The sequence below is a fragment of the Heterocephalus glaber genome, unplaced genomic scaffold (genome assembly GCF_053883595.1).
Source record: "Heterocephalus glaber isolate CG9 unplaced genomic scaffold, H.glaber_assembly_v1.0 deba00001449, whole genome shotgun sequence".
NCBI classification, from domain to species: Eukaryota; Metazoa; Chordata; class Mammalia; order Rodentia; family Bathyergidae; genus Heterocephalus; species Heterocephalus glaber.
Genome location: NW_028258300.1, coordinates 795,023 through 819,364, shown reverse-complemented (window position 1 = coordinate 819,364; position 24,342 = coordinate 795,023). Strand labels below are relative to the sequence as shown.

General features: G+C 43.6%; 2 protein-coding genes across 9 annotated transcripts in view; one reads left to right on the top strand and one right to left on the bottom strand.

The window, feature by feature from the left end:
- Positions 1 to 1,896: 1,896 nt before the first annotated feature.
- On the bottom strand, positions 1,897 to 23,304 carry Lrrc42 (leucine rich repeat containing 42). 3 transcript variants are annotated; one of them, XM_087214704.1, is made up of 8 exons: positions 23,061 to 23,304; positions 16,590 to 17,076; positions 10,398 to 10,529; positions 8,666 to 8,784; positions 6,607 to 6,695; positions 6,106 to 6,219; positions 3,637 to 3,721; positions 1,897 to 2,392 (listed from the first exon to the last, which is right to left on the bottom strand). In XM_087214704.1, exons 2-8 carry the CDS (start codon positions 17,060 to 17,062, stop codon positions 2,118 to 2,120), a joined length of 1,287 nt encoding a protein of 428 aa, XP_087070830.1. In that variant the 5' UTR covers positions 17,063 to 17,076; positions 23,061 to 23,304; the 3' UTR covers positions 1,897 to 2,117. The 3 variants fall into 3 exon arrangements, with proteins under 3 accessions (XP_087070830.1, XP_021107735.2, XP_012924653.3); XM_021252076.2 differs by lacking the exon at positions 23,061 to 23,304 and adding an exon at positions 22,641 to 22,737; XM_013069199.3 differs by lacking the exon at positions 23,061 to 23,304 and adding an exon at positions 21,924 to 22,117.
- A 65-nt stretch (positions 23,305 to 23,369) lies between these two features.
- Positions 23,370 to 24,342, top strand: part of Ift25 (intraflagellar transport 25) — an 81,183-nt gene continuing 80,210 nt past the window's right edge. For 2 of the 6 annotated variants that reach the window (XM_087214709.1, XM_021252088.2), the window contains exon 1: positions 23,534 to 23,684. The gene's annotated coding sequence lies outside the window, so the exon portion shown is untranslated. The other 4 variants (XM_087214708.1, XM_021252089.2, XM_004874653.4 and 1 more) reach the window with 4 other exon arrangements.

Here is a 24,342-nt window from a genome sequence, read left to right as displayed (position 1 = left end):
TTACAGAAAAGACGTGCTCTCGATTTGCTCACAGCCCAGAAAGGAGGGACTTGCTTATTTCTTGGTGAAGAGAGTTGTTAATATGCTAATAAATCTGGTGTAGTACAAGAATCACTAGGCAAACTAAAAGATCAGATCAAGGCTCTTGATGAGAAATTTGGTATAGGAGAGCTATCCTATGAGATTAATTTTACTTGGGCAGAATGAAAAAAACTTGGATAGGAACTCAGAATTCTGAGTCCCCTTCTTGTTACAGTATTAATATTAATGTTTGGTCCTTGTGTCATCCAATGGATTTCAAAATTTATATGGTAGCGCAGTGGTGCAGCTCAAGACTACCAAATGGTAGTGTTAAAAAAATGTAGATAAACTGGATAGAACTTGTAATGGATAGAAGAATTATCCCGAAGTAAACAGAGGGAGGAATGATACGGAAAAGTTTTAGATAACTTAATAGATTGAATATTAAGGTAGCTGTAGAAGCAAAATAAGTAATGTGTTCTTTTAAGATTTGCTTTTCCATGGGCCGGGGATTTAGCTCAGTGGTTTCGCCAACTGGTGCACAAGTGCAAGGACCTGAGTTCGACCCCCGGTACCAAAAAAAAAAAAAAAAAAAAAAGATTAGCTTTTCCTGTAACTCCTTAAGGTGAGGATTGTCTGACTCTAACCAGTAACTTCATTAACCTAACAAAGTTACCCTGCCAGGGTGAATTTACAATGTACATGGCCTATCTTGTGTCTGTGACTTGTAAATAGGAACTGGAATTGTATTTACATATCAAAGACCACTAGGGATAAGATAATGGCTAAAAAGGATATAAAAAGGGAAATGCTGAACAAAGGGGGGTGGATATTGACCAGATTGGTTTCTAGCATTCCCGTCCACTTGTGAGAAGAAATTTTATTATTTTATCCGAATTCTGTGTCTCTGTGTATTTCTTTCCAAGATTTCCGTAATAATCTAACATTCAATGTTCCATGTAGCTAGGGGCTCTGAGTGGGATAGCAGATGGTCCACAAGAGCCTTGCTATTCAGTATGGCCCACAAAGTATAAGCATTAGACACATGTTAGAATCTTAAGCCCTCTCCAGACCTGCTGAATCTGAATCTGCATTTCAAGAAGAGCCTTGGGCGATCTGCATGTACAATAAAGCTGGAGAAACAGGGTCTCAAGCAAAAGCCAGCAAAGGATGGCCCATCAACTAACTCATCAGCCACCTGTCTTTGTAAATAAACTTGAATTCAAATATAGCCCCACTCATTTATTTAGTGTGCCTGGCTGCTTCTGTGCTACAAGGTCAGAGCTGAGGAGCTGCAACTGAAATCTTGTGGCCTGAAAAGCCTTAATGGCTAGGATATTAATAAATGGCAATTACTGTTTAAGAATGCAATGTAACAGAATGGGCTTTAGAGTTGGCTGGAAAGGAGTACACATTTGAATGTCACTTAAAAGCTCTGTGACCTTAAGTCACTTAACTTGAGGCTAAGTGACTTGTCTTAACTCTTAAGTCGGGGCTAGCTCCCATCTTCAAGGTTGGTGTGAAGACAGGACATGGCACAGAGCAGGCAGTCAATAAATGGTAGCTTCATTCATATACAGTAATAGCTCGGCTCATGAATGCTTCTGTTGCGTTTGGCAAAATTCTGCTTCAGTTCACAAATTCTGCATTGGGTGACAAATATGACCACAGCCATCTTCCCCACACAAACACAAATGCAGCCATCTTCTACAAAATCATAAAACAAATTAAGTTTGTACACAGAGGTACCAGTGTATATATTCTATTAGCTGGGTCAAATTGTAGTAGTTACAAATCATGCTAAGCTGCCCTGTTAGTTCACATGGTTGTCCATCTCCTTTTCTGTGGCTCTAGTCTCTCAACCACAAGCAGAACTTAAGGACAGCAAAAAGGTTTATTTGAAAAAATTACTGTGTATTGAAAATATACATTAGAAATTATTACATACTTCCATAGTATTCCCCTCCACACCACAAAAGTAGAAATATCTGCTTGCTATGCTAATGTCATAGGTAAATTCAAACAAAATGTAATTATCAGTCCCCTTTCTTCACACACTAGAGTTGAATGTAGAAAAGCCAACTTATATCTGCCGGTCAGTAGGAGTTTAACAAGTCCCAGTCTTCCACAGCAAGACACATATATTTCTGCTTTGAAGCCTGTGAAGAATTATTCTGTTCCTGCTCTGACTCCTCAAAAGTTCTCTTCTTGCTCTTCTTTGACTCTTGGTTGGAGGAAGCTTCATGCTTCAACAATGGCCCTCGGCAGTCCAGGGCTTTCTCTTTGTAGAACTGGAGTTTTCCAGAAGATTTCATGTGGGTGTCTGCCAGCGCGCATATCCTCGAGGCTTCCACTAGAGCTCGATTCTGATCTAGAAGGGTGACAGGGGAGCGTGACGACTTTACTAATGCCCGCTTAAGGCTAGAGATGGCTCACAGGAAGGCACTAAGGCCTAAAAAAGGTAGTTCTGGAGCCAGTGTATTTTGCTGGATGTCCTGTGAAGTAAGTGGTACATTCACAGCACACACTGAAGGTATGGACGCACACTGGATTTTGATAAATGAGTTCGGGTAACTGACTTGTCTGAGATTCAGTTTTTTCATCATTCTAAGAATATAAAAACCTATTTCATAAGGGCAATATGAAGATAACATAATATGACCTTGTTTTGTATTTTCTGGTATGCCTTGGATCCTTATTTTTCGTTACATTTCTTTCATTTTTATTTCATCACCTTATTCTTTAAAATTATGGTAAAATATACACAACCTAAAATTCATCATTGTAACTATTTTTAAGTGTACAGTTCAGTGGAATTAAGCGATTCACACTGTGCAATCACCACCACCATCTATCTCCAAATCTTTTTGTCCTGCAAAACTGAAACTCTGCAACTACTGAATAGTAGTGAATAGTATTACTCAGCAACTCCCTGTTCGTCCCCCTGCCCAGACCCTGACTACTTTCACTGTTCTATTTTCTCTATGAATCTGACTACTCTGGAAACCTCACAGAAGAGCAATCAGATTTTTAGAAACAGCATTTGTATCAAAATTCCCCTACTTTATATTATATTTTACTCATCTGTTGATGGACCCCCGCCCCCCCAAATCTAGGATCTCGAGTGTACTGAGCAAGTCTTCTGTCATTGAGCTCCATCTCCAGCCCTGTTTCTACCTTTTGGTTATACTTTGTAATTTTCTGTACTGTACTGCAGTTTTGTATTACCACAAATCTTTGGAACAAGATAGGCTATAAATAAATAATTATAAAAAGCTATCTTCCTGGTGCTGTTGCTCAAAGCTAAGTGTGAACTTACTGCTTAAGCAATGCTAAAGTATATGAGTCTTTGTTCGTCTGTTTGCTTTTTTGAGACAGGGTCTCTATGTAGTTCAGACTGGCCTTGAACTCATGATGTAGTCAAGGGTGGCCTTGAACTTGCAGTGATCCTCCTGCCTCAGCCTCTCAAGTGCTGGGATTATAGGAATACTTGTCTTAGTGATCATAAATTAGTCAATACTATCATAATTTTATCACTGAGAGAAGACAGGCTCATTACTTTAAGGATGCAAAAACCCAAGGGCAAAACCTCCACAAGAAAAGAGAATTTCTCACAGAAGTACTGAGCTGTCTTTCGAGGTTCAGGGACACTTGACGGCTTCAAGGCTTCCACAATCAATCGATCCCACTGCAGGACAATCTGAAAGGTTATTTAGAAAGATGTGAATCCAAACAAAATTTTAAGCTTTTACTCTTAAACTTTTCTCTTCCCTTTCCACAAAACACAAATCCCTGTGGTAAATATTATTTTGATACCTGGTGATAAAAAAAACAAGAACCAAGTCAAGTCTGGATTTTCTGTTCTCATGCAAGAGTTGAGTCAGAAAACAAACAGGTTGGATGAATGTATCTGTAAGACTCAGGCAAAGTCTACAAAGCCAACTGTCTATTCCTATCCTTATTTCAAGCTAGAAATAAGCTGCATATCCTGAAACTAAATACAGTACTAAAATTTAAAACCTTAGCCATAATCCTTTTCATACATTCCCAGAAGCCTCTTGTGCCTCAAAGCACACAAACTGTAACTCAAACATTCATGTGTATAAAATGCTTGCATTTTCATATTCTCGTAATGATTCATGATCAGTTTTTGGTTTCTTAACTGTTAAAAACGTATTTGTGGGGGGCCAGGGATTTAGCTCAGTGGTTTTGCCGCCTGCTGTGCAAGCCAAGGACCAGAGTTCAATCCCCGGTACCAAAAAAAAAAAAGTATTTGTGGGGCCGGGGATTTAGATCAGTGGTTCCGAGTGGTGCATGGTCCCGAGTTTGATTCCCAGTACCAAAAAAAAAAAGTATCTGTTATAAGGTACTACATATTCTTTCAGCAATTTGACTGAGTACAAAACAGATAAAAATATAAGAAAGAAAAGTAAATGATTATCATGAGTAACAAGAATGTTACATTTACTACTTCTCATGATATGCAATGAAATCATCATAAAAACAGCCAAGAAAAGTATTTTCAAGGCACAGAGCAGGACAGTGAAGTTAGAGAATACAATTCTAGAGTTGGCTGCACCACTCACTAACTAGGAGACTCTCAGCAAGAGATTCAATTTCTGAATTTCAATTTCATTATCTGAAAAATAGGCATTAATAAGAGGACATATTCTACAGAGCTGTGACAAAGGCACACAGAAAGCACTCAGTAAACACGGCTCACAGACCCTCCTACGGTACCTTCCAGGTGTGAAACAGGAACAGATCAACTGAACCTGTTGATTTACTACCAAGAATAAAAATGACAGTAAGAGCTATTTGGGAGCTGGGCATGGTGGTACATGCCTGTGATCTCAGTTGCAGTTAGGGAGCCTGAGGCAAGTTTGAGCCCAGCACAGCCTGACCAACTTAAGCAAACTCTGTCTCAAAATAAAAAATCAGGCCAGTGGGTGTTTTATTTGATCCTTTCAAAACTCTGTAAGAAAAGTCCTAGTTTCTGCATTTTAGGAATGAAGGAACAAAGACTCAAAATTGCCTTAGGTCATAAGACTTATGTTGTTGAGCCAGGACCCCAAGCCTTAGTCTCTCTGAGCCACAACCCATGCTGTTTCCACCTTGCCACTTGCCACCAAACTGCATGAAGTCTTTGGTGACCATCCCACACCTGCCCCAAGTGGCTTGGGGCTTGCTCTTAATGGGCTTTCACAACTTGGTAAAGCACAGACTTAAATGGAAGGTCAGAAAGTCGCCAAGTAGGGCAGTGCAAGTTAATGCCAGCTTGCCTGTGGGCGGTGTCCCTCCCTTCCGACACTTTTAGTATATGTGCTGCTGAAGTGAGCACAGTGAATCCTTCCGACACTTTTAACAAATGTTTCCTGATAGACACCTAGTGTAACCATCCAACTCTGTCCTGGATCCCTCTCCTTGGCTCCAGACCACAATGGGAATGATGGATCTATCCAACTGCATGACTGTCACAGTTAGGAGGGACACTGATGAGGCGGTGGTTCAGAAGCACTTGTAGCTTGATCCAGAACATGCATGATGAAATAACTGCCAGCATTTGTAGCATGGATGAGTGAGATCTGAGTCCTTATCAGTACAACACCAGTTTCTTCTCTCCTGCATGTTCACACTAACAGAATCTGTCCTGAAGTGAGGTCAGACTGCTTTGGTGTACAGTAAGCTAGAATTCACTGAGTCATTTGTTGGGTACTTTTTTTTTTTTTTTTGGTACCGGGGAGCGAACTCAGGACCTTTCGCTTGTGAGGCAGGCGGCAGTATCACTGAGCTAAATCCCAGCCCCCCAATTTGAGTTATTTGTAAAATGGCATTTTCTCCTAGGTCTAACAAAGAAGGGCCCAATCTAGTGATCAGAGAATGAGGCATGAGGCCTGGCTTCCAGCCCTAACTCGGTAAGATGGTGAGTTAGTTATGGCCCATTAGTGTGTATGATTTGACATGAAGAGGACAATTCAGCCAAGGAATACCAAGAAGGTTACTGTCTGTTTGAGGTGTTAGATAACACACCTGGAATTAAAATGAAAAGCTATTTTAACTGTAGGGGAGAATAATCTGGAGTACCTGGTCGGCCCAGCCCTCTGTCTTGCAGTTACCATGATCAAATTCCTTCAAAGGCACTTTGGAATGAACAAGGCCTATGCGAGTCTGAAGTTTGTGCTTGACAGTTTTGATATCCTAGAGAAGGAAAGACAGACCAGACATTTGACCAATTCTTTCTTACATTTAATAGCAAATAAAGATCACCACAAATACTAGCCCTTTCTGAACACCAATTAGCAAAAGCAAAATATCAAACTATAAATGCAGACAGTTGGGTGCAGTGCTGTACACCTGTAATCCCAGCACTCAGAAGCTTGAGGCAGGAAGACTGCTATGCGTTCAAGACCAGCCTGGGGTACACAGTGAGACCCTGTCTCAATAAAACCAAAACAGCCTGGGATTTAGCTCGGTGGTGCTATGCCTCCCTGACAAGAGCAAGGTCCTGAGTTTGATCCCTGGTACCAAAAATAAATAAGTCAGAAGAAATTAATTTACAAAAATGAAAGAAACTAAAAGTCTTACCTTGAGTCCCGTTCCAGAGATATCTAAACGGTTTAGTTTTCTAAAAGAAAAGAGGTATCCAATTCCTGCATCTGTGATGTCAGGGTTACCTAGATGTCAAAACAAGGCAGCATTTTGTTACAACATAATTGCTGCTAAAATGCCAACTACAAGCTCAGAAAAAAGTGCAGGCAATGATAAACTATAAAATATTGAGTGGGCAAACTTTTCAGAGTAAACTAAACCTAGGGGTCTTATTTTCCCATTTGTAATGTGAAGCAGTCCCAGTACATGATCTTTGTGTGTTTTTGAGACAAGGTCTCGATTTGTGTTCAGGCTGGCCCTGAACTCACTTTGTAGCCTGGGCTGGCCTTGAACTCGTGGCCATCCTCCTGCCTCTGCCTCCCAAGTGCTGGGATTACAGGCGTGCCCCACCACCCCAGTGAACACAGTACATGATCTTTAAACTCTTTTCATATCCCTAACCACATAGGAGATGGGGATGAACAGAAAAGTATGTAAATCAGACAGTTATCTCAAAGGTTCACTTTGAACCCATATGAAAATGGCATATAAAAACATCTACTTGGGCTGGGGATTTAGCTCAGTGGTTCCGGCAACTGCCTCACGAGCGCCAAGGTCCTGAGTTTGATCCCCGGTACCAAAAAAACAAAACAAAAAAAACAAAACATCTACTAAAAATGATCCACTGTGCTTTATTCAGGGGCATTTTACTTCTAAAGTAAAAACATTTACTTATTATAAGAAAATTTTCAACAGTGCTTAGATACAGAAGCTATTACTACTCTAACTTGCATTTTTTTTGTTTGTTTGCTTTTGGTACCGGGGATCGAACTTGGGTCCTTGCGCTTGTGCAGCAGGCAGCGAAACCACTGAGCTAAATCCCCAGCCCCCTCTACCTTGCATTTTTTCCAGAGTGTTTCTTATTTACCATCTTCTCAAATCAGAGTACTGCATTTAGTACTGTCCTCTCAGATATAAGATATATGCCTGATACACCACAGATACCAAAAGAAAAAAAAGTCCAATAATTTACTTCCTTGGGAAATAGGGCCAGGCATTCACTGCTGTCGTTTACAAGGTTCAGGACGGGGGGATTCAGCTCAGTGGTTCCAGCGCCTGCCTTGCAAGTGCAAGGTTCCGAGTTCCACCCCCAGTACCAAAAACAAAAGAAACATTTACTTACAAGGCTCAGAGGGTTAAACAGCAGTAGAAGTAGCACAGCAGGGCCGGGGATTTAGCTCAGTGGTTTTGGCTGCCTGCTGCACAAGCGCAAGGACCTGAGCTCAATCCCCGGTACCAAACAAAACAAAGTAAAACAAGAAGTAGCACAGCAAGGAAGACCATGTGTTCTCACACCCTGGCCTTCTCTTTTTATTCTTTTAGCACCACAGCATCCTGCCGTAGGGTCAACAGATGCACAAATGCTAAAAAAAATCTCTGTTGATTTCCTATTACTGAGGTCAGTGTCTGGTTAATCCTGTGTAAGTCACCAAAAACTGTGGATTCATCCAGCTTTTCACTGGGTAAATACCAACAAAAAAGGACCTAACACAGTATGACACTTCGGATCAGAGATTCAAAGAAAAACACCCAGATGTCCTTTATGTATACCACAACTATGAAGGAAGGGTGCCCTGAGTGCACACAGTGAGTGGCGTGGATGATCTATCTGAGAGGGCTTTCCCCGTCCTACTGGAAGTGGCAACCTGCTGAAAGAGGTACTGGGCCAGGAGTCAGAGCCTATGGATTTAGCCCTGCTCGGCCACTTGCCTGTTATGGCACCTCAGAGGGCCAGCTTTCCTTAATCACTCTAAACCAAAGAGGAAGAACTAGATGACAGCTAAAGACATTCTTCCATCAGGGCAGCGTGCACTGCATCTTACAGTGGCTGCTGGGAAAGGGGTACCCAGCTGTCATCGTTGCCATCATCATCATCACTGTCATCGTGGTGGTGGCTGTGTGTGGGCACGCCCCCCCACTCCACACAGGACACAGGAAAACCCCCGGGGGGAAAAACATTCTTCCAATAATAATCAGAATTGCTCATAAAACTTACAAGATAAGTCTAACAATGTTAGGTTCTCAAGGCCTCTTTGCATCACACGAATTGGTGCTGTCATTTTCCGCACCCCAGCATCAGATAAACAATTATCCTTCAGGTGGAGCTGAGTTATACTAAGGAAACAAAGTCCATAAATAAATAACTTAAAGAGAGTTTGGGGACATGCTTTGTAACATTTTATTTAAAAATATAAAATACCATGTACTGCTGTTATTTCACATGAATTAAGGCTCTTTTGGTACCATTTCAGTTCCAGAGGGAGGGGTAATTAACAGATCAAAGTGTCATGTAATACTAATTTCAGTTGGCAGAAGACACTACAGAAATATGGTAATGAGTAAACAGGGGCTTCTATTAAGGGGACAAACATACCTTGTTAACACAAAAGCTGCATTATGGATAAATTACGTGAAAACCAAATGTATTCTAAATAGGTCAGGAAAGCCTGCTAAAGAACTCCTTTGAGAATTCCTTTCATAAAGCCATCCTTTCATTCTAACCAGCTTTAGGAGTCTAGATTTTCAGACTCGGATTGTTACAGAATATTCATAACCCAGTCTATCCAGCCAACTTGATGTTCCCCCATCCTTCACATAAGAAATCTGAGCCTCAGTGCTACCCAACCCCACAAATACACCTCTGTATGGGCAGCGTGTGGTGTCACAGTCAAGGTGGCCTGGCAGCAGGTGAGGTGCAGGTGTGTGATCCTTCTGGGTGTTGAACACATACAGGAATCCATCTGGCCTCTGCTCTACCAGCCAGACTGAGCAATTTGTGAACCACATGAACTGGGCCATTTTTTAAAATCATGGGTCTTGGAAAGAACTTATCTGGCTGTCTTTTTTTTGGGGGGGGGGGTACCAGGAATGGAACTCGGGTCTTTTCACTTGCCAGGCTGGTGCCAGAACCACTGAGCTAAACTCCCGGCCCTGGCTGTCTTTAATAGTTCATTTTCTGGGAGGGGAGAGAGCAGGGAGGCTAAGTAAGGGATCAAAAATGATCAAGATCGGGCTGGGGATTTAGCTCAGTGGTTCTGCCGCCTGCCTCACAAGCGCAAGGACCCCAGTTCGATCCCCGATACCAAAAAAAACAAAACAAAAATGATCAAGATATGATATATACATGTACCAATTCCCCAAAACAAATGTAGCTATCATGTATTGCAAATGACACTAAAAAAAAAAAAGTTCATTTTCTTTATCATTTATATTTCAGTGATAGTTTAAAAAGCAAATAGTAATGACTGTGAGAAATGGTGTGACTTTTTGTCTCTCCCCAGGATAAACTAGGAATGAATAAAGGGAAAAAAATTTTGACCATATGCCAGGCATGGTGGCACACACCTGTAATCCCAGCACTTGGGAGGCTGAGGCAGGACTGCCTTGAGTTCAAGGCCAGCCTGGGCTACATAGTGAGTTCAAGCTCAGCCTGAACTACATAGCGAGAAAAAAAAAAAAAGGAAAATAAAATTGCAACCAAGTAGGCTGGAGTCCTACATGTTGAAATAAAGATTGTTTAGAAAACACAAACGACTGATTGACTGTCCTAAGGCTTGTCCAATTTATACTGCTTAAACCAACTAAATGGAGATTGAAAACATTTTAGAAAAATAAATTACCAAACAAAATGGAATGGGAAGTAATTTACAATCCAGAATATGATCTCATTAGAGCATGCTTTGAAAAAAATGAAAATAATCCATGGACAAGTGACAGCAGATCAGTACCTGGACAGGGCCTCACTGGTGAGATGTTCTAGGAGTTCATGCTCATCTCCAAGTTTGCAACAGGAAAGATCCAGGCGGGTCAGCTCCCGGAAGGACTTAATCTCCTCAAGCTTTTCTGAAATCACCAGATATCTGTGGCATATAAAGAACAATTAACAGCTTTTCTTTTCCTTCTTTTATTTTTTATGTTTTTGGCTTCTTAAGGTCTCATTATGTATGTAGTTCAAGCTGGTCTTGAACTCACTATATAGCCCACGCTGGTGCTGAACTTGCAGTGATCCTCATGCCTCAGCCTCCTGAGTGACAGGATTACATGCATTTTCCTTCTTCTAATAAAAAAGTTCAATTTGTGACTTTGTGCCACAGTCAGCATCCCATCATCTTATGTACTATGTAATAAGCAGCCTTCACTGGCGACTATGTGGGCACAGGCTGAATTTTTGAATTAGTATACAACTTGAAAGTCTTTGCACATGATGGTGGCATAAACACTGTGCATAAAACAAGCCACAAGAGAATACATCTACTTAGTTACCAAACAGCTTGGCATTAGCATTAGGACCTTTATTTGAGAATTTAAAACTTTAGAATATTCAAGCTTTTAATTACTCCTCTGAAGTTGCTTTTTAGCCAGGCATAGTGGTGCATTTAGGAAGCTGACAGGGGGATCACCATGAGTTTTGAGGTCAGCCTGGGCTACAGAGTGAGTTCAAGGACAGCCTGAACTACAAAGCGAGACCCTATCTCAAAATAAATAAATAAATAATTTAAAAAATAAAGTTATTTTTATGTAAGGTATAATTTCTAGTGATTTGATTTGAAAACTAAAAAAGGCCAAGAACTGTCAGTCTAATCTGCATATTCCCCATAGAGTACTAAGACAGCTGGCAGATCTCATTTTATCTTTCCCACTCAAACACAAGCTTGAGCACCTAACCACTCCACTGGACCTGCTACCCTGCTAACTTAACACAAAAGTAAGCAAGGGGACTCTCATCCAGACGGTTATTATGATAAACCACCTGCAACCTAATTACACTGCAGCACCTTGCCAGATTGTTATCAGGAAGCAGCAGAGAGGCCTCTGGAAAGGAAAGGGAGATCACAATGGCATTCCACAGCCCGGCCAGGCTTTGCCCTGCCTTGCAGTTTTTCCATCTATTTCAGATGAGGTCAGTGAATAAAATGAAAGGAATTAAGAATGACAAGAACCAGAGAGGAGAGGATTCTAAGAGACTAGAGAACCGGCCTTGTGACAAGAGAATCCTCTTTTCTCTTCTACTTTGCTCTCAAAGTCTCAAAGTTTCGTTTCCACAGGAGGATGGAAGATGTGCAAAGGTTATACTCAAGAGTTCATTTCTCACTGGGCATGGTAAAACAGACCTGTAGTTCCAGGTCAGCCTGGCCTGCACAATGAGTTCAAGGCCAGGCTGGATTAATGAGACCCTGACTTAAAAAAACAAAAAAGAGTTCATGTTGCTCTTCTGTCAGCAGGATCAAAATTGTCAAAAACATAACAGAGGGCTGGGGATTTAGCTCAGTGGTTTCGCTGCCTGCTGTGCAAGCGTAAGGACCTGAGTTTGATCCCCAGTACCAAAAAAAAACAACCAAAAAACAATAGACTAATCAGAGGGCAAGAGGCAGGTTGGATTTCTTTTCTTTCTATATGCAAGCAAAATTAGATGTATAATACTCAACTGATCACGGGCCTGACTGCTGGGTAAAGATGGCTTGAGGTGCTGGAACCCCAACTGCAGAACCTATGCTGCTCAGCTGGATACACAAATGAGCCTTATTTTTTTTTTCTTTTGGTACCAGGGAATGAACTCAGGACCTTGCTCTTGTGAGGCAGGCACAGGAACCATCGAGCTAAATCCCTGGCCCAAGTGAGCCTTATTTACTCAGCCTTATTTTAACTGCACTGTAAGTAAAGTTGATGTTTTCCACCTTCCAATCACAGATCTCCAGGTTCTTGCCTGCAACTTGTCTTCTAACTTGATCTGTAGATATCAACAGTATAGTGGAGAGGCAATAGAGAAAGCAGACATGTTTTAGTGGCAGAGAGACCTGAGATTTTAGATTCTAACAGCCCTAATTACTTGTGTGATTGTAAGAAAGTCATGTTAAGATTTCTGAGCTTCAATTTCTCCAACTAGAAAAATGGGGCTTAATTTTTTTTCAGAAGTGAGAAAAACATAAACAATATTTAAAAAGCACATGTCACCTTAAAAGGTTCCCATTGAACCCTATTATTATTCAGTAATACAAGGTGGTATTTTAAGGAAAACATACTTGCTTCCCTGTGACCATCAGTGGGGGTTAAAAACCAAAGGGTTTTAACATGAGAGGAGAGTTCTGCAGGGTCAGAAGCTAGCTACAAAGACACTGGCTGCTTCTCCCTTTGGCAGATATCTTTGTGACCTACCCCAAGAGAGCAAGTGCTTATTTTCAATTATCTTCTCAAGCTCATTCCTTACGAGCTGACCCCCTCTTGTGCTGGCAGAACTATGTTGCTGCAGCTTCACCCCTGGAATGCAAATACAACCCCAAACCTGCTGCCTGTTAGTTTCCTCTGAGGAGTCAAAAGGATAAAAAAGATTTTTCATCATAATTTTTAAAATTCTACTCATATTTCAAGATCAGTGAAGTTTGGAATTATTGCAATAAAATATGATCCCAAAGATTATGTTAAAAATGTTCCCTTTATTTTCTGATAATAAATGTAATCAATACATGACTGCTCAGCACAGGTACATGTCTGTGATACCAGTACCTGGGAGGCTGAGGCAGAAGGGTGTCAAGATGGAAGGCAGTCTGGGCAACACAGTGAGATCCTGTCTCAAAAAATAAAAAAAGAAATAAAGAAATAAAATAAAATAAAAAAAGGGCTGGGGATGTGGCTCATTGTGAAGGTCCTGGGCTCAATCCTCAGTACTACAAAATAGGGCAGGAGGGCCGGGGATTTAGCTCAGTGGTTTCGCCGCCTGCTGTGTAAGCGCAAGAATCCGAGTTCGATCACCGGTACCAAAAAAAAAAAAATACAGCTGGGGATTTAGCTCAGTGGTTCTGCCACCCGCCTCAGTACTACAAAATAAATAAATATAAAATAATACATGCTTACTGGAGAAAAAAAGTATTAAATATGGAAAAGTATAAGAAAATAAAACTAATTGCAATCCCATGGTCTAGATTGTATTTTGTGTTCTCTTTTCTACATATCCAATAAATATATAAAAAGTAAAAACAAGACAACCCACTTTCCAGATCCCCTCCTGCCTCTCCCTCAATAAATTTCCTACTCTTAAAAAACCAAAACAAAACAAAAACAAAAAATAAAAACAAAATTGGGCTGCAAGCACAGCTCAATGGTAACAGTAGAGCACACATGTACACACAAAAGAAAGGAAAAAACTTGGGATCCTACAGTATATGCCATTTTTTTCCATTTATTATATTGTGGTCATTTTACTGTATCATCTTAAATGATCCTAAAACATTATCTTAACAGTTCTATAATACTTCACCATATGACTATATCAATAATTTGCTTTAACAAATTCCCTATAGTTGGACATTTGGCTTTCAGACACTCACTTGTACAAACAGTATTACAATGAGCACTGTTCTACGAAAGTATTTGTTCTCATTTCTGATTACAATTAGAGACTGGATTAGTTTCTTTTGTTTTGTTTTTTTGAAACAGGGTCTTCCTGTATAGTCTAGGCTGGCCTTGAACTTACTATGTAGTCCAGGCTGGCCTTGAACTTACTATGTAATCCAGGCTGGCCTTGAACTTACTATGTAGTCCAGGCTGGCTTTGAACTTGCAGCAATCCTACCTCAGCCTCCTGAGTCCTGGGATTATAGGTGTGCGTCACCATGCCTGGCTAATACATATATATATATATATATATATAGCCAAACTGCCTTCCAGAAATGCTACCCTAATTCATGTGCTCATCAAACATGAACGAAAGTGGTAGTTTCATCACAATCTGACCATGGGAACAAAAACATAAATACAATTTTCAAATGCATGAGAAATACTTAAGGCTACAAGAGTAGATGGGGAAAAAAACAGCTATAGAGAATGTATTCCAAAGTGTATAAAAATATATATTTGAAAATGATTATCATGGTGGGACTATGAATTTTTTACATATTACAGTTTTATATTATTTCCCAAATAGTGCATGTTTTTATAAATAACTTTTAAACAAGGTTACACCATAATCCTATTTTTCACTATTCTAATTTTTCTACAAGGAACATAACTTGAAATAAAAAGGAGTAAAATGTATATTTAATGGGAGTTGCAATGAAATACAGCTTGACTTTTTCACTTAGGCAGGGTAATTTTCCTCCTTCCCAACAGCCGCAGTCCCAGCCCTGCCAGGACTGAGACCACCGCAGGAAGAGCTTTTGTAAGAAACTTGCTCAGTTTATGAATTTAAGATTCTGTTCTTCTCGGCATACATTTATGCATTTCTTTTTAAAATACAGTATTTGGTTTATGGTGAAACCATTAACTCCATGAGCCATTTAAATAAAGATTTTTTTTTTTTAAGTATAGGCATTTAGATTACATTTTCTGGTATAGCTTTTGAAAATTTGGTCTCATTTCTCTGGTCATATTGATTATGCATCTATAAGCTGCCTTTTACAGTTCCTAATCCTAAAAAGATTCAGCTGGTGGTACACTATAGCTATTTTAAAAGCCTGCAAGTATTTATGATAAATGATTTTCAAATGATGTGGAGAAAGCAAGGTATCTACCAGTGTATGCAGTGTGCAGTTATTTGTGTAACAAACCATGCAAATGAACAGCATAGCTCTGGAATGACAGAAAAGGGGTACTAGTAGCTCGCCTCTGGAACGAACAACAGAAGAGGAAAGAGGAGATGAGGCAGGAGGGAGGCTTTCTACACCTCCGTGATCCTGTCTTGAATTGTTTGTCCTGGTCTTTTTTTTTTTGGTACCGGGGATCGAACTCTGGTCCTTGCACTTGCGCAGCAGGTGGCGAAACCACTGAGCTAAATCCCTGGCCCATGTCCTGGTCTTTTTTGATTGATTTTTTTTTTGAGTCAGGGTCTCTCTATGTAGTCCAGGCTGGCATTGAAGTCATTATGTACCCCAGGCTGGCCTTGAATTTGTGGCAATCCTCCTGCCTCAGCCTCCCAAATGCTGGGATTACAAGCATGTGCCACCATGCCCAGTTTGTAAATTATTTTTAAATTAAATGTTCTGAACATGTTTTTACATAACAGTAGAATAAAACTTTTGAATACATAAAAGCATATGAGCAAAGGCAAATCACAAGACATCTGCTTTGTTAGAGAATTTCTCAACTTTAGCATATGTGACATTCTAGTCACTCTTTCTAGGTTACTTTTTAAAAAATCTAACAGTCAATATCTACTAGTCTTAAAACTGAAACAGCCAGGCATGGTGGTACACACCTATAATCCCAACAAGCACTCTGGAGGCTGAGGCAGGAGGATTGCCAGTTCAAGGCCAGCCTGAACTAAATAGCAAGACCCTGTCTCAAAAACAAAAACAAACAGGGCCGGGGATTTAGCTCAGTGGTTTCACTGCCTACTGCGCAAAGACCTGAGTTCCATCGAGTTCCATCCCGGTACCAAAAAACCCAAAAACAAACAAACACACCTGAAGCAGGACCAAGAATCCTGGGTATTAATCTTCACACTCTCAAAAGCATACCAAAAGATATTTGATAGATTACATGTTGTCCCCACCTCAACCCTTTGCTTTTTTAAAGACAGAGTCATGCTACATAGTTCAGGCTGGCCTTGAATTTGAAATCTCCTGCCTTAGCTTCCTGGGAATTAGATTACAAATGTGTCCCACCACACCCAGCTCACATTTGTCTTTTCTGATTTTGCTTATTAGGAAAGCTGGCTGCAAAGTATATGTCTACTGGTGGAGCTGTAGCAATCAACTAATAAAATATTTTCAAAAGAAAACCAAGGGTAGTGTGGGAGATGAGTAGGTAATAAAACAGTGATATTTCTCAAAATGGCCTACCACTCTGTATTTGAAATTCCATATTGAATTCCATATTCCATATTGAAGTATTATTTGATGAGGGACAGTCTCAAGCTCACTAAGCCCCAGAGCGCAACAGAATAAACACAGCCATTAATATCCTCAAAATCCTAATGAGAATGCTCACCTGTTCCGCAAGCACAGGGAACAGAGCACCAGATTCCCGTAGGCCTCTGTGAATTTCTGTAAAGCCCGCAGGCCTGCACCTGGCTGTGTGAATTTCTGTCTGGCTTCAGCAGCAGAGAACAGCTTTTCAGCAATCTGCTCAGGAAAGCCAATGAGGGAATCAATGTGATCCACATTGTCAGAGATGAAGCCCAGGACGAGGCTGAAGAGGGATTTGGCAGAGTACCGAAGGTTCCCCTCCCGGGTGTACGTGAAGATGAAGTGATCCGTCTTCTCTTTCTGAGCAGTGTCGTCTTCCCTGTTCATGCAAAGCTCCACAGAGAAGCCTTTGGGGAACAGTCTGAAAGGATTGGGCCTCTTCAGGCTGCTCCTGACGCCACCTCGAGCCAGGCCGACCGTGTGCAGCTGCCCATTCTCTCGCACGTAGATGGGCCCTGGGTCCAGGTGCTTTTCTGAGTTGAGGTAGTACGACATTGCCTGGGTTGTGACTGTGAAGCGAGGCACAGGGGAGAAAATCCAATTAAAATGCCATCTGGAGCTGTAACCTCACTGTGCTGGGCCTGAAGCTTTATGAGCCTACTGGGCAGGCACTGGCTGGCGTGGGGGAAGCGATGCCCGAGAACTTTGGAACCTGAGGGCACCTCCCGTCTCTCCTGGAATGCCCTTTGCTACCCTTTCCTTGACGATCTGGTGACGCACTCATTGTTCAAAACCCAGCTCGGATCCCAACCCTGAAGTTGTCACAGATGTCAGTGGCAATTCTTTTACAAGTAATTTCATGGCAGCACAGTTTATATTAGCAAAATAACTGGAAACAACCTCAAAGTCCAACAACTGGGATGCTACTACAAAAATTACCCATTCCCCGGAACATGCAACATTATGAAGCCATTAAAATTGCAGAATTGAAAACATTTAAAAATACAGCCAGAACTGCAGACTCGGGAGGCTGAGGCAGGAGGATTGTTGTAGTTTGAGGCCAGCCTGGGCTGCACAAGTGAGTTCTAGACCAGCCTCAACTACACAGCAAGACCCTGTCTCAAAAAAAACCAACAAAAAACCCTAAACAAACCAAAAAAATACAGCCAGACATGGTGTTGCACGCCTGTGATCCCAGCACTCAGAAGGCTGAGGCAGGAGGATCACCATGAGTTTGAGGCCAGTGTGGGTTACATAGTGAGTTCAGGGCCAGCCTGCAGTACAAAGCAAGACCTTGTCTCAAAAAAAACCAAACAACATACAGGAAAAAACAAACAAACAAACAAAAAACTAAGAACTCCCTTGTTAGCTCAGCATCTTTACACACTTTTTTTTTTGAGACAGGGTCTTGCTATATAGTTCAGACTGGCCTTGAACTAATTACGCACACTATATAGCATGGGCTGGCCTCGAACTCACAACAATCCTCCTGCCTCAGCCTTCTGAGTGCTGGGATTACAGGTGTGTGATACCATGCCTGGCTTCCACATACTTCTTTATTGTGCTTGCCTCACTATTGTGTTGTTCATTTGTTTGGGACCAGCCTTCTACTGCTCTAAGCCCCAACAGGAGGGGCCATGTTTATCCAGACTCCTTAACATAGTACCCTGGCATGTTCAGTCCCTGAGCTGTAGAACTAAAGTTCACTCATCTGCTGAACCTTACATAAACCACAAGCAAAGGATTGTTTCTTGTTTTTTGTTTTGGATCTACAAATAAAAGCCTCATCACAAGAGCTAAATAAAAACTATTCTAGCCTTTGAAAGCATCACATCTATCAAGGTCCTGTTGGGGCACTTTTGAGGTAAGTCAAAAAAAAAAAAATCCAGTTGGGTATTTCTGAAACCCAACAACTAAATGGAATAAATATATGTTTTCTGGACTGAGATTTCAAAATACACGAGAATCTGCTGTGTTAAGTTAAATGAAGGATATTTAACTTTCATTTCTACAACAATTTAAAAGGAAAAGAGAAGGAAAATTTAATATATTATAGATCTGACATTATCCCTGAAACACTGATTGACTTTTTTTTTTGGTACCAGGGATCAAACTCAGGACCTTGCGCTTTCAAGGCAAGTGGCAGAACCACTGAGCTAAATCCCTGGCCCTTTGACTTTTTTTTGAGACAGGGTCTCGCTATGTGGTTCAGGCTGGCCTCAAACTCTCAGGCAATCCTCCTGCCTCAGCCTCCCAAGTGCTGGAATTACAGGTGTGCAGCACCATGCCCAGCTACTCTGATTGACTTTTACAGTGAGCAAATTCAGTTTTTTCTGCAGTAATGCAGAGTCACAATATGGCCCTGAAGCCACTCACAAGTGTCAACAAACAAGTCAGTGATCAAACATGCTGAGTCTCGAGATAAAACAGTGAGCTATGTGTGGGAATCAGCACTATCCACGTTTCTCCTGAAGATAATCGTATGTACAAAGCACGTGGAAAAAAAAAAATAAAGCACCTGGCATCGCCCAAACCTCAACCTCTTCGGCTCATTGGTGCACACTCAGCTCTGCAGCCATTCTCCACTAGCTGGGTGGACTACACATGCACTCTGGCCCCACTGGACTGAGCTTGTTCTATTCCCTTGGGCTGGAGCATCCTTGTCTGCCTCCCTACCTAGCTACTTCCCACCCATCATTAACACTCAGCTCACTGCCACCTCCTCTCCCAACCTCTGTATCAGTACACGCCTGTCTGGTTTCCCCAGAGCACCCAGTGTCTCCTTCTACACGGTACTTAGCAGTGTACTTTCTGTGCACTTGTGACTGCACCCAGAATTGTGAGCTCTTTGAAGGCCAGGCACTTGATTGATCTCTCTTTCCCAGGCCTAACAGTGTCCTGTGCTGAGTAAGCCCTTAACAGATACTCGTAGAACTGAATGAGAGGAAGGGTGAGACCTCTGTGGGAAGATTTAGTGCTCTGAGTTTCAGGGCCTGCAGTTACTGTTGCTAGGAGCCAGCGCCTCTTCCAGGCAACAGCTGCAGGCTCCTCCCCCACTTGCCAGTCCCTTCTGCAGGTGGCAGAAGCAGAGCAGATGATGGGAGTATATTGCTACTGGTACTACCAGGAAAAAACAACAGAACAACTAAAAAGCAGGGGGAAAAAATCCTGTCACTGTGCCAGCTCTTATAACCCATACTGTTCTCCCGCCAGCATTCAGTGTCCGCTGCTAAGGAGACGTCTCACTTACTCTAAGCTCCCTTTCCGGGAGGGGTGTGCATCTGGACCCTTCAACCTCACAGACCTCAATCCTGATGCAGAGAAAAAGCACTTTCCTTTAGTCTTTATCCCTGTGCTTGCACATTCAGAGCCCTACTCTACCTGCAGATCCGAAAGCAGACATTAGGTATGGATGGCCCTAGAAAGGAATGACTTGATTTTAACAGCAGGCAAATTCTATGGAAGATCACACACTATAATAAATCAGCACACTGTGAGCGCCCTGAACAATGAAACTGGGTCTGCTCATCTGCATTGCTTCTGATCCTCATCCCCAATCATGACCTTCCCCAGGCTTTGGAGTAAGATGGTCGGTGGATAGACAGCCACGGGGGTGAACGAATAGATGACCGCTTCCAAGGAAAACTTTGGAAGTACGATTCCATCCAGCAGAGGGCACAAGCAGCTTGGGACCAGAGTATGGATGCTGATCCCTGTCCAAAATCTGGGCAGTTCTAGCTTCCAGGGATCCTTTTCAAAAAACGGCTGCTACAACTGTATTTTTTCTTTAGATTACTCATCAAATGCTATTTCTATTTCTAAATAATGGAAAAAAATTTAGTATTTCCTAAGAGGAGACCACATCATTAGTCCAGACAGTATCCAGAGGCCTCTCTTTTCTTCAGCTGTCTTGACAAACTGACCTTGGTTCAGGGAATCCTGGTGACCTTCGATTTCCATTACTAACTCTTCTGTATATAACCTGTATTCTCCTAATAAAGCACTTCCTGGGAATTTGTGGGCACTATAAAATGATCTAAGAATTAAATGTTTGAATCTTTCAAAGATAAAAACCATAAAGGTAAGACAACACAAATCATCTATACTTGATTCTGCTTGGCTCTATTGTACATGGTGGCCTTTTATAAACTGTCCCTGGGGAAAAAGAGCCTTGTTCATTTGTTTTGTTTTTCTGAGACAAGGTCTCACTAAATAATTGAGGCTGGTCTTGAACTCACTGAGTAGCCCAAACTGGCCTCGAACTCACAGCAATCCTGCTGCCTCAGCATTCTGAGTAGTGGGATTACAGTGTGTGCCATCACACCAGCTACGGCCTATTCCATACCATGCCAAAAACCTCATACAAACTGGAAAATTAAAACAGTTGGTGCGTCCAAAGATAATGTCCAGCTGGGTTTAGTGGTACATGCCAGCAAACCCAGCACTCTGGGAGGCTGAGACAAGACCACAAGTTCAAGTCCAGCCTAGACAATTTAGTGAGATTGTCTCAAAATCAAAAATTTAAAAAGGGATGGGAATGACAGACGTTCTGATGGGTCTCCTAGCCCACTACAAACAGGCAGTTTTGTAACCCACAACATCAAACAAAAATATTACAATAGCGCATGTTGTACTGTCTGGTCATCACAAGTGAGTCAAAAGCACATCATTTCAAATAAATGAAATATAACCTTACTGCATTAAAAATTCAGCTCTCTACAACTTCTTTGAATGAGGCAAGATAACATAATAACAAAACATGGCAGTTTTTTAAGCATGATTATCCCAGTCATGTGAACTGGAGGAGGAAAGGGAAGAGGTAAGAGGGTAATAATACTAAAACTCTGAGCTGAGCTGGGTGTGGTGGCACACGGCTGTTATCCCGGCACTTGGGAGGCTGAGGCAGGAGGATCACTAAGAGTCTGAGGCCAGCCTAGGGTACATAGTAAGACTCTATTTCAAAACAAAACACAAAACACAAAACAACTCTGAGCTAAATCTATGGCTAACTTGAAGGGAAAAAGAAGAAAACATCTAACTTCAGTAAGTAAAGTAAGTTCACAGTCGCCTAGGAATAGAGACCACAGCAATGACGGATATTAAGGATACTGGATGTGATGGCTACCAGTTATTAAGAACATACCAGTTGCCATGCACTGTGCTAGGTATGTACCCTACATGTAACCATCAATCCTATGAGGTCATTGTTGCCATTTAATAGATGAAGCAGCTCAGAGAACTACAGTAACATACTTAAGGAACAGAGTTAGAAAGTGGAGGAGCCAGAATGCAATCGTGGCGCCGTACTACTCCAAAGTTCAAACTCTGTGCACTGCATGATGCTGCTTCTTATGAATAAAAATATGACGTCAGTCTTAAGGATTAGAAAAAAATATTAAAAATCAATCTCACCCACCTGTCTGATCCCTCTGGTACTCCACTGGCTCAAGCCGGGTGGAGGGGAACAGGGAGGAGATAAAAAAAACAGTGGACATCTGAGGAAAGAGTCGGTGGGAACCGGGCCAGGGCCAGAGTTACAATGAGGCCTCCTCCCTTCTTCTCTCTGCTAGGGCAGAAAGTAGCCACATCCATACACCAGGAAAATGTCTGTCAGCCCCTGACCTTCATTCCAAGGCCATGGACACCTTGGGTTTATTTGAAAATGTAGTATTCTTGAGAAAATTTCTAACATAAAAACCTGACCAGGAACTAGTTGTAAACTACCTTTAGCCAACTACCGATCCACCCTCATTGTTCCGCGTCACTGCCATTATTCAGTTTTCAACTCTCCCCGCTACTCGGTTTTCCCTGTACTTCTCACCCACCGGTCCTCCCTTGGGCTCCAGGGTCTCATCGCACCCAGACCCCTACTCGCCACCCCTCCCCCAGGAAGCCAGGGTCTCAGTATCTTGATACTCAGCAACTCTCCAGCTTCTCACACAAAATCCAGTCCCCACATCGAAAATCTTGCCCTCCTTCACCCACTCCCAGCTCCACACCCCATACCCTTCCACCCCTTTTGTGCCCTTCTGAAACGTGGCTCCCAGTCGCCAGACCAACCTCTTCTCCGCCTGCCTACCCTCCCATCTCCACGCCATTCCACCCCGCACCATCCATTCTTCCCTCTGCTCACCTCGGGGCTTTCCTCTCCAGGAACCCAACCCCTCCATCCCTTTCCTTGGTCCTCAACCTTCAAAAAACCGCTTCCTTCCTGCCCGTCTCCCAACTTCACAATCCACAGCTCCAACTTCTTTATTCCCCACCCCCAAGACCGCACCCCTTCCCCTATTCCTTTCCTCTGTGGACCCCTCCAACCCCATTCATTCCCTTTCCCCAGTACAATCCCTCTCATTCCCCCACCCGAGCTAACCTACTCTCTCACCCAGCCGGGCGGCGGACCCCAACTCTCCCACGCTTCCCAGCCACCGAAGCACCCCGCCCCCACCCGTAACCCTCCACCTCCGTCCCTCGGGGCCCTCCCCGCCCCCACCCGCCCCTCCCTCACACCCCACAGCCGCCCCCACCAGCAGCCGCGCCCCCGGCCGCCACCTACCTGTGCTCCTGCCCCGGGCAGCGAACGGCCGGCGGCACCTCGGTAGCGGGTCCCTGCTCCCGCCGCGCAGCTGATGGGGAAGCGACTTGGCACCCCGGGCACAAAACTGACGAGGGTGGGACACAGAGAGGGTGGGACACAGACAGGGTGCCAAGAAGGAGGGGGCTGGGGGCGACCTGGCGCCGTGGGACCTCGGGACCGGCGGGCAGGGGGAGGACTGGGCTGGGGAGGCGCGCGTGCGCGGGACCGGCAAGAGGGGCGGGGCGGGCCTGAAGGACGGGGCGGGTGGGCGGAGCGGGCTGGCCTGGGGGCGCGGGGCGTCCTGCACGCTGGGTGAGCACTGCGCTTGCGTGCCCCCGCAGGGGGCGGGCTCCCTGGGTCCCTTGGGTCGCGCAATCCCCCTGGGACGCCGTGGATTCCTGGGCGGGTAGGCCTGAGGGAAGGCGCGCGGGCGCGGTTGCGCAGCTGGGCCCGAAGGGAAGGGAGCGAGGTTCGCGCAGCCGGGCTGCGTGGAGGCGGGGCAGGGGGCGGCCCAGTCTCCAGCGGCTGGGAGGAGTGGGGCGCGGGCGAGGCCGCGAGCGGGACTCTCCGGCCCCGGAGCTGCCCTGAGGCCCAGGCGAGCGGGTCAGCGGGGCTGGGGAGCGGCGGGCGGCGGAAGGGAGCAGGAGGCGAGGGGAGGCCCCGTAGGGTCGCGGGCGAGGCTGCTTCGTCGCTCCCTCGGCCAGGAGGCGCCGGTCCCCTGCGCGAACCTGTTTGAGACCTGAAGTAATGCTTTGACCCAAAAAAGGGAAAACAGTTGCAGGTCTAAGTTAATCTACCAAAGTGTAAGCTGTCGGCTGCATCGTACAATGTGGTTGTGAATCGCATCTAAGGTCGAGCCTGGTGTATTTATAAGTTTCGTATCGTTAGGGGCCAGCGTGCGAGGCTCCATAGGGGCTGCAGCTGCAAAGGGCCTGGGTGGAGGTCGGTGTTTGGCGCCCTGCCTTTCCAGTGCAGGCCTGGCGCGGGGGTGGGGTGGGGGGTGGTGACGGGACTGGGAACCCCAGAGTTTCCAGCAGAGGATGCAGGAAAGGCTGTTAGGAGTCCAGCTGTAAGAGCGCCGGGACCCCGGGGCTGGCCAAGGAGAAGTCAGTGGGGGACTTGGTCCAGAGGGGATTGGAGAGGATCTGTGAACTGGAGAGGAAACCAGTGGCCCTGGTTAGGGATGCGGCATAGGGAAACCCAAGGTCAGCAACTGTCAAAAAATGGGAAGGATGGCAACATAAAGTGTACTGCCTTTGGT

What these genes read in the sequence shown, in the direction of transcription:
- Lrrc42 (XM_013069199.3), bottom strand. Translation starts at nt 22,002, where the DNA reads ATGTCCACTGTTTTTTTTATCTCCTCCCTGTTCCCCTCCACCCGGCTT. An exon ending in GTACCAGAGGGATCAGACAG is followed by an intron (nt 17,077 to 21,923) that starts GTGGGTGAGATT and finishes CTCGCTTCACAG; the next exon opens with TCACAACCCAGGCAATGTCG. An exon ending in AACATTGTTAGACTTATCTT is followed by an intron (nt 6,696 to 8,665) that starts GTAAGTTTTATG and finishes TTTGACATCTAG; the next exon opens with GTAACCCTGACATCACAGAT.